The sequence below is a fragment of the Arachis duranensis genome, chromosome 5 (genome assembly GCF_000817695.3).
Source record: "Arachis duranensis cultivar V14167 chromosome 5, aradu.V14167.gnm2.J7QH, whole genome shotgun sequence".
Taxonomy (NCBI): domain Eukaryota; kingdom Viridiplantae; phylum Streptophyta; class Magnoliopsida; order Fabales; family Fabaceae; genus Arachis; species Arachis duranensis.
In genome coordinates this window covers 61,110,489-61,120,379 of record NC_029776.3, presented here as the reverse complement: position 1 = coordinate 61,120,379, position 9,891 = coordinate 61,110,489, and the positions used below count along the sequence as shown (strand labels likewise).

Sequence of the window (9,891 nt, the reverse complement as noted above, 5' to 3'; positions counted from 1 at the left end):
AGAAGTCAAAATAAAGAAATATTGAACCTGATGTGAAGATGAAATAAATTCCTAATTTCTAAAATCCTAATCCTAAATTCTAAGAGAGAGGAGAGAGCCTCTCTCTCTAAAGACTACATCTAAAACATGAAAAGTGAATTATCAGAGCCTAATCTGATGAATGGATGCATTCCCCCCACTTTATAGCCTCTAATATGTGTTTTCTAGGTCGAAAACTGGGTCAAAAATAGCCTAGAAATTGCCCCCTGTGTATTCTGGTACGTTCAGGTCACGGGCAAGTGACGCGGAGGCGTCGCCCACGCAGCCGCAGATTGTAGTTCGCAGATGCGACGTGTCCGCGTGGATCACGCGTTCGCGTCGTCTAGTGTCAGGGCAACTATGGCTTATTATATATCAAATTGAAGCCCCGGACGTTAGCTTTCCAACGTAACTAGAACCGTGTCGTTTGGACCTCTGTAGCTAAAGTTATAGTCATTTGAGTGCGAAGAGATCAGGCTGGACAGCTTAGCAGTTTCTCCAACTTCTTGTATTCCTTCCATTTTTGCATTCTTCCTTTCCATCCTCTGAGCTATTCCTGCCCTATAATATCTGAAAACACTTAACACACATATCAAGACATCTAATGGTAATAAGAGAGGATTAAACATAGGGAACTTAAGGCCAAAGAAGTATGTTTTCAATCAAAGCACATAATTAGGAAGGCAAATGTAAAACCATGCAAATAGTATGAATAAGTGGGTAAAGAGTTGATAAAATCCACTCAATTAAGCACAAGAAAAACCATAAAATAGTGGTTTATCACCCTTTCTCATAACTTTATAGTATGGATCATGAGTTTGATCCCTCTATAATTTTTGTAACTCTGTATATCCCCCTTATTCTTTGAGATAGGTACCAAGGTGCTATTTCTCCACTCATCTGACATCTTCTTTGACCTTAAAATCTCAAAAAAAAAGTTTGGTTAACTAATTGATGTCTTTCTCTCCAAGTTTCTTCCAAACTTCAATCATAATATTTTCTGGTGCTACTGTCGTGCCATTTTCCATCCGCTTTAGAGCCTCTTTTACCTTGAAGTCTCGAATCCTTTGATGTTAGTCGAAATTTAGATCTTCTTCCCTCGTGCATAACTAACCTAATAACTCGTAAAAGTAGCTTTTTCACCTTTCATTGATTTCTCATCTTGAGCCAAAACCTCTCTGTTTTTATCCTTTATGCACTTAACTCTATCCAAGTATCTCATTCTTCTTTAACGGCTCTTTACGATTCTATATATACATTTTTCTCCTTCTTTCGTGCCTAAAAACTAGTAGAGACCCTCATATACTCTTGTTCTTGCTTCACTTACAACCACTTTTGTCTCTTTCTTAGCCACCTTATATTTTTCCCAATCATCTGTATTGTGGCAAAAAGAACACTCTTTAAAGCCCTCCTTTTTTACCTTTATCTTTTCTTGTACACTCGTATTTTACCACCAGGACTCCTTCTCTCTTGGTTCCATCCCTCTAGATTCACCAAAATTTTCTTTTGCTGTTCTTCTAAGAACTTCTGCCATCTCCCTCCACATCTTCTCCGTGCTTCCTCCCTCTTTCTACTTGTCTCTTCACCTACCCATCTTAGGAAGCTTCTTTGTTCCTCACCTTTCATCTGCCACCACCTCATCCTTGGATTATTCGAATGATGTCTTTTTCTCATTTTTTGCTCAACGCAAAAATCCATGACGAGCATCCTATGCTATGTTGTTAAATTTTGTCTCGGAATAATTTTACAATTAGTGCAAAATTTTTGATCGACTCTCCTCAACAAGAAGAAGTCGATTTGAAAACTTTTCATGCCACTCCTATAGGTTATAACATGTTCGTCTCTCTTTTTAAAATATATATTTGCGATGAGAAGGTCAAAAATTGAGAAAAAGTCTAAAATAGTTTTATCATCGGTATTGACCACCCCGAAATCATGGTCTCCGTGAATACTTCCATACCCAGTCACTTCTCTTCCAACATTTTTCATTTAAATCTCCTCCTAAAAAATTTTTTATCTCCCGAAGGTATATCTTGGACCAAACTCTCTAGATCCTCCCAAAATCTTATCTTGCATTGCTCGTCCAAATCCACTTGCAGTGCATAGGCACTAATCACATGAAAAGTACCTCCTTCTACCACAAGTTTGATAGAAATGATCCGATCACCCACCCTCTTGATATCCACTACATCCTTCTATTTTAGTAAAAATATAATTTTTTATAATGCATCTATTTACTCTTAAAGAAATATATTCAATTCACCCCATTATTTTGTGTTTTATTATTTTTCCTCCCTTATTTTGGAAAATAAAAGATTATCTCTATTTTTTTTAAAAAACACTAAAACCCAAAATTTTCTGCCCAATTCTCTCATGTAATTATTTTTAGATAAATATTCAAAAACCAGTTAAATTTATTATTTTTTATCATTATTTTTAGCTATCAACTCAATTTTTGTAATATAGTAATTTAATAATATATTTTTGGTTTATACTTTTAAATATTGATGACTAAATACCGGCAAAAAATAATAAGTAAAACTCCACCCCGAACCCTTAACCATTTCGCTAACTCTCATTCCGCTCTCAACGATTGAAAAATGACATTGCAGCCCCTAACGATTTACTTTGTTAGACATTCCACTCTCTTCGTTAATATCTCCGTCCAAAACTAACGGATTTTTTCTACGTGTCATGTTACCTGATGACGTGTCAAAGAACCATTCCCAAGGACAAAATATCCCTTGTCGTGCCAGCAATATGTTACAGTAAAATAAGACAATTAAATTCTTTAAAAAAATTTGGGAGACACTTAAACTCCTAACTAATTTAAACATAAAATAAGACAAGTATCCCTAAATTTCAACAAATCATTGTATTTGCTGCACTAGTTGCTGGCCTTGGTTGGCGGCAGCCTGAGTTCCTTGCTCCTCCTTTTCTTTTTTTTTTCTCTATAAGGTCTTGATATGAGCGTAGTAAAAGCTACCTCATCAATTTCAATCCCTTTCTATCATTTTCTTCTTGGATTTCAATACAAATTTTATGTCTCTATCTTTGTAATATTCATCTATTAGTGTTGTGAACGTGATCTTCTTAGATTTTAAATCTCTCTTACTCATCTCATTCACAAGTTTTCTAACTTCATTCAAATCGCAAATCTTGCAAAGGTCATTGATCAGCACATTATACGCGATTAAGTCTGGTCTAATGCCTTGATTGTTACTTGAAAATTCTTTTAGGTCATCAATTTTTCATATTTGTATTACCCATCAATCAAAGTGATAAAAATAATACCATTTAAGACCAACTCTTTCTTGCATATATCATCAAATAAAATATGTGCAATATAAAAAGAAGAAATATAATAACAGATATAATGACTTGTTAAAATTTAGAGATACTTATCTTATTTTATGATTTATTATAGATATGTTTAAATTAATTAGAAATTTAAGTATTTTTTAAAAAAGATTTAAAAATTTAATTCTCTTATTTTATTGCAGTACATTACTGATATGACAAAAAAAATTATCTTAAATTATCTTTTAGAATGATTTTTTGACATATTATCCACTAATGTGATATCTAGACAAAATCTGTTTGCTTTCAATAAAAACTAAATTAATAAATGTCTAACAAAATTAATCGGTTTGGGATGGCAATGCTATTTTTTAACCATAAAAGACGAAATCAGAAACAACGTTTTACTAAAAAATAATAAATAATAAATTGGGATGGCTTCTAACATTGGTGTAGAAGAACCCCCGGTTGCTGTTCTGATTCACCCAGAAGAATACGAACCCGTTTTTGAGAAACCCTCCGTTGGGGTCACTCTCATCACCGGCTATCTCGGTGCTGGCAAGTCCACCGTAAGTTATGTGCTTTTGCACTTCTGTTTTGTTTTCTTATATCTTTTTGCTGTCGTTGTTGTTGCTTGTTACTGAATTCTGGAATGAGGATTTTGGTTGTGTAAATATGTGTACTTTTAGACTTGTTCTTTTTCCCTTTTTCTTTGGGTTTTGCTCATGATTGCCTTGGAATTACTCTATCAGTTGTTAAAATTTAAAAATTTGTTATTACATGTCAGTGAATAGGCACTTGGTAGCCTTTTTTTTCCCGTTATTATTATTATTTTTATTGTTTGATATTTTGTTGTTGCTACTTTTTGTTTTTGGAATTGGAAGTGTGACTGGATTAAAACCTCTGTAACAGAAAAAAGCTTACTTCATTATACAGAAAATTCAAGATACTCAACTAATATAAAGTAAAGCTGTACAATCAATTAGCACATGTTGGAATCTTTGGTTAACCTATTTGCAATTCAGCTGGTGAATCACATTTTGAATTCCCAGCATGGGAAGAGGATTGCTGTCATATTGAATGAATTTGGTGAGGAAATCGGAGTGGAGAGAGCCATGATTAATGAAGGGGACGGTGGCGCGCTTGTTGAAGAATGGGTCGAGCTTGCCAATGGGTGTATATGTTGCACGGTCAAGCACAGTTTGGTTCAAGCCTTAGAGCAGCTCGTGCAGAGAAAGGAAAGGTAAGAAACAAGGACAATTAGAGAACACATGAAATTTTTTTTGGTCGGTTCGAGCCATGGAAAATTTGGAGCAAATGATTGTAAAATAGTAGCACTTAACCTGATGTTACTATCATGAATTGGATATTGAATATACTTTCAGTTGAGTAGAGTTTGATGGAATGTTTGGGATAAATTAAAGCTTCTCTTTTGGTGTGTTTTTCCTTGTTTTTTTGTCTCTAGGCTTGACCATATATTACTAGAAACGACTGGATTGGCAAACCCAGCACCATTGGCATCTGTTCTTTGGTTGGATGAACAATTAGAAGCAGCAGTGAAGCTTGATTCCATTGTCACTGTAAGTTTTTTTCTTTTCAACAACATTCATTGACGTATCTTTTTGTTTTAGTGTGAGTATCACAGTAACTTTTTAACAGATCTAGGGTTTTCTTTAGCTTTTTAACAAGAAACTGGCACAGTTGAATGTCCTTTCACTCTATGTTTGTCTCAGGTTTCTGGTTTTAAGTTTAACTTTTATGTGATATGTTTTCTACCATACATTGGAGTTTGGCTCTTTGGCTTCTAATATTCTATAAACCAGTGCCTTTGATATGAATGCAGCACCTTATAGGAAAACCCAATCAGCCTTTTTTTATCCCATGGTACCTATGAATTATATTCAATTGATCTAGTGTATCTCCTTTGGTGCAAGATTTGATGCATTCTTTAATTTGAGAAATTTTTAAAATTTGAAGTATTTAATTATCGAGTGATAATTCAGGCAGCCTCCTTGATACGATTAAATGACAAGAGAGGTGTTAAACTGCTCGTAAGTTAAATCCTTTTGCTCCTCAATTCAGACCTGCCGAGATTTTCTCTAAAGCTGTACTAGTAAGCTCAAGAACTTTATTTTCGCATAAATTTATCAAAAAAGAAAGAAAGAAAACACGGTAGCTTTTTAATATTATGTTTAAATCTTTTTTTTTCTTTGGAATTTCCTAAATACCAAAGTCTTGTGGTTACAGTTGTTCCATTCCATTCCAAGCTGATGAAACTCTATTAGATATTTATAGTTGTTGAACTACTATACTTTTATGATGTTAAACTTCGTGGCTCGGTTTCCGCTAATCTATTATTTGATGATTGAGGCTATTTTCTCTCTGATATATAGGAGCATTGGTTGCGTATCATGGAATCTTTACTAACTTAGTCTATGTTGTAATAGGTTGTGGATGCGAAAAATCTTCGATTTCAACTTACTGAGCATCGCAGTTCATCTTCGTTCCCCGAAGCTTATTTTCAGATAGCATTTGCGGTAACTTTATACTACATTAACTGATTTTTGGTTATTAGTGACCTTTTTCTCATCTTTTGTTGTTAATAACCAAAATTTTAGAATTTGATGCAAATGTTCAAAAAAGAGATAGAGAAGGAGCATAAATAACTTTTTTCCCATACGAGCTTCACGCATAAAATGACAATACACTAACTTTATACCTGTATTTATTCTAACAATTTTGTTCAAGTAGAATGGTTATACACAAGTAGTACATCTACAGCCGAAGAATATCCATAACATACTAACACCACAAGACCATTCAACATAGGTGACTTTTAAGAATAACATATGGTGCTGTAAGGTTCTAACAATAATATTTCTTTTGTACTAAAAATTTTGAACATGGTAGAATTGAACACTGAGCCAGTACTTTTGCTGCTTGTTTCAGGATGCTATAATTCTTAACAAAGTTGATTTGGTATCTGCAGAGGGCTCTGAAGCTCTGCAGGAACTCGAGGAGGAATTACATAATATTAACTCCCTTGCAGAGATTATTCATTCCGTCCGATGTCAAGTTGAATTGTCTAAGATATTGAACCGTGAAGCTTATGATACTGCAGTAAATCATGCTTGTTTTTGGTTTTATCATTTGTTTTTTAATCTTGTTTTGTCTCCCAATCTGCATAAACCTAATGTTTGCCTCTAATCCCTCTCACAGCGGGCCATGCATTTAGAGACATTGTTAGAAGAAAATCGTTCTTTGTCTACTAAAAAGCTTCATGATAGTGGCATTAGAACCATTTGTATTTATGAGAAACAGGCAATTCATCTTGACAAGGTATACTTTCAGTTTCCATTTATGTTATTTTTATACGTAAATTAGATTTTTTTTATGATAAAAGAAAAGTTTTAATAAATTAGATATAACTGAGCAAGGCTCCATTTATAAGAATATAGTAGGTGTAAAAGGAGAAACCATCATAAAGAAAAAAAGTTTTAATCTCGGTGTATTGGAAAGAGAAATCAAAAGAGCTTTACACCAAATGGAGGCCAAATGTCTATCTTATTCCATAGACTTGCTTTTTAGATTCTTTCATTAAAAATGAGAATTACGCTTTAGTCACTCACACCAAATAGTAGATTGCTCATTGCAACAAGCTTTTGGCTTCCTTTCTTTTCCGAAAGCCAGCAAAACTAGTTAGCACTCGCTAATCCAAAGATCTGGGAAAAACCTTAACAACTCACTAATTCAAAACTAGTTAACACTCATGAAACCACTTGAAAACCACCTTTTGAATGTGGCTTCTGTCTAACAGGCTTCAATTCATAAGTTATGCTGCTGGGATTCTCCTCTTCCTTTTGTTAAATCTCAAATTATTGTTTGTTTCTTCAATGCATATTGCATGACAGTGAAAATTATGATCTTTCTTGAAGATAGTTTTTTGTGAAAAAAAAAAAGAAAATAAAAAATTCAGTATTTTAAATAAACTCTTTCATTGTTTTATATATTGCTCTAAAAAAGACTCGTATATGGCTTGAGGAGATACTCTGGGAGAAGAAATATGACATGGATGTCTATCGATGCAAAGGAGTGTTAAGTGTCCGAAACTCTGATCAGCTGCATACTTTGCAGGTAAATAATCATACTTGATGGTGTTCAGGAATATTATGATACTACAATGTGTGTGACTTGTATGGCTCTGTTGGTATTCTTATGTATCTAGGTAGGTTTATTTTTATCATGATTGTTGGTGGCCATTTAAATGTTTATATATTTTTAATTAAGTGTTCCTTGTCATTTGCGTCACTACTGATGTTTGAGAAAAGTTTAGTTGGTTATAAGATGCCTCATCTGTGCTCTAAATGATCTTTGATAATTAATCTATGTTAAATTTCGAGCTACCATGTACCATAAAAATATAAATAAATAAATAGAAAATCTTGGAGTACTGATGTGGCTTAACTCATTTCTTGTTCAGGTATTGATGTGGGCTGATTTTAATTCTCAATTGAATAAAGAAAAGATATCACATCCATAGTAAATTGATAACTCGTAGAATATTAAAATATGTTGAATTATTGATTATGATTATAGTATAGTGTGACTTATCAAAATGGCTTTTATGTTTTACTTCTATTTTCAATAAAGTTGCTTGTCTCCAATAAAATATGTAATAATAAATATAAAAAACCTCAACTCTCTTCATATTCCAAATTGTTTAGACTCACCTAGAAAGCCTAGATTCTGAAATTCTATTCAAACTTGACCGAAGGCTGGTTTGTGTGTGATTACATTTGATCTCAAAGCCCTGATAAATTAATGTAAGTATACTTTTTGTATCTAATATTTTCGAAAAGTTTCAAAACTACCCATAACCTTTAATTTGACTCAAGTTTGTCGCTAATGTTTGAAACAAGTTTCGATTTTATCCATACTGTTAATATTTTTTACAGTCAACTGTTAGCCATTTCTTTTTGTCTAATTTTTCTCTCAAACCCTTCCCTTCCTATGACCTCCCTTCTCCCTCTCTTCCTCCTCCTCTCACCACCATCATTGTAGCATGCTCTGTCAACCTCCTCCCTCCGTATCTGCCTCTCCCTCCACCCTCCACTTTTGAGCTCGACGGCAGCTGCTGGATTTGGCTCCTTTTTCTGCCTGTGACATGTCTCCTTTCTCCGCCTCTGCCTTCATTTCATCTATATCAGTAAATTGAGTGAGATCATTTTGATTCACTCTTCTTTTTGTTTTGCTGTTCTGTTGTGTTAATTTCCCTACCTCACCAGTTGCTACATTATTACTTCGATTGATTGAGATTTTCATAATGTTGACATGGTAGTGGAATTACTTTGTCTTTTAATGTTATTTATGCTTATTTCTTTATTGCCGAGGCCATTTGTTCCTTTAATCTGGCAGGCTGTGAGGGAGCTGTACGATATCGTTCCTGCACGCAAGTGGGAGAAGGAAGAAATCCCGATGAACAAGATTGTCTTTATAGGTAACTAGATGACCCAAGCAGAAATTTGACTAGTAAAAATACGCTTCTTGCACTTTTTTTCTCTACCAGTTTGTTAACATTGCTTGTTTTGTTTGCTGATTTTAGGTCATAATCTGAAAGAAGATATTCTAATAAATTCCTTGAAGGCTTGTGCAGCCTAATAAGCTAGTAAGCTGTAACGATTCTCTTTATGTTAGTAATCGCTCGATAATCAAATGATTTTCAAGTGACTGAGATTCAAAAAGAATGTTTAATTGCTCGATAATCAAATGATTTGCCAGTGACTGAGGTTCAAAAAAATGTTTTTCAAATCTAAGGATATGCTTTGAGTGGCATTTGCTCAGCTTATAGAGAATTTTAGTTTTCTAATATATTTATTTCCTTTTTTGTAGCTTACATGCATTTCTTCCCATTCCCCATTTTCTTCTTTTGCTGCCACTTGGATCTTTGTTACTGTGCAAACTCCACTAAGGGTGTGTTTATTTGAAGATAAAATCGAAGGAAGCGAGAAAAATTGGAAGGAAAATAACTACTTTCCATTGTTTGGTTGAAGTGGAAAATCCAAAGGGAAGATCCATTGTTTGGTTGAAGTGGAAAATTAAAAGGGAAGAAATGAATAGTGTAAAAAGGTGGGGGTGGGACTCACTAGATATTTTTCCCTCCAACGTTAGATGTAAAATGGAAGGAAAATGTATCACGGGATTATATTTCAATATAACCCTCTTCTTTTTTAATATACTTTATCTATACTAATATATAAAGCCAAGTGTCCAATTTTAGTAGACATCATTTGTCCTCAAATAATTAATTTTACAAACCAAATTTATGGACAAAATAGTAAAAATATATTTTTGTTTTTAATTAAAAAAATCATTAATCCACAAAAAAGTCAAATAACTACCGTAATGGCGAGAAAATTAAATAACTACTCCACTTATAAATATCTATCATTGTCTTCGGTCTTTTTTGTGCGTCTTGCTATTTTTTGTTTCTGCATTTATTAAGAAAGGGAGAATTCAACATATCAATAATTATGTTGTCATGCAACATCATCTCACAAGAAGGCGTGCAAACCA

At 33.7% G+C, this 9,891-nt stretch overlaps 1 protein-coding gene and 1 non-coding gene across 3 annotated transcripts; both read left to right on the top strand.

The window, feature by feature from the left end:
* Nucleotides 1–3,774: 3,774 nt before the first annotated feature.
* Nucleotides 3,775–9,599, top strand: LOC107489495 (uncharacterized; the record flags this gene model as incomplete). Of its 2 annotated transcripts, none has more annotated exon segments than XM_016110249.3 (10): nucleotides 3,775–3,887; nucleotides 4,344–4,561; nucleotides 4,784–4,898; nucleotides 5,766–5,855; nucleotides 6,268–6,438; nucleotides 6,538–6,657; nucleotides 7,342–7,452; nucleotides 8,734–8,815; nucleotides 8,921–8,983; nucleotides 9,208–9,599. In XM_016110249.3, coding segments are annotated over 9 exon segments (1,076 nt in total), but the record flags the coding sequence as incomplete, so codon positions are not given.
* Nucleotides 5,320–5,448, top strand: LOC127748285 (small nucleolar RNA snoR77). The gene has a single exon (XR_008010227.1). It is a non-coding gene; the product is annotated as a small nucleolar RNA snoR77 (small nucleolar RNA).
* Nucleotides 9,600–9,891: the final 292 nt, after the last annotated feature.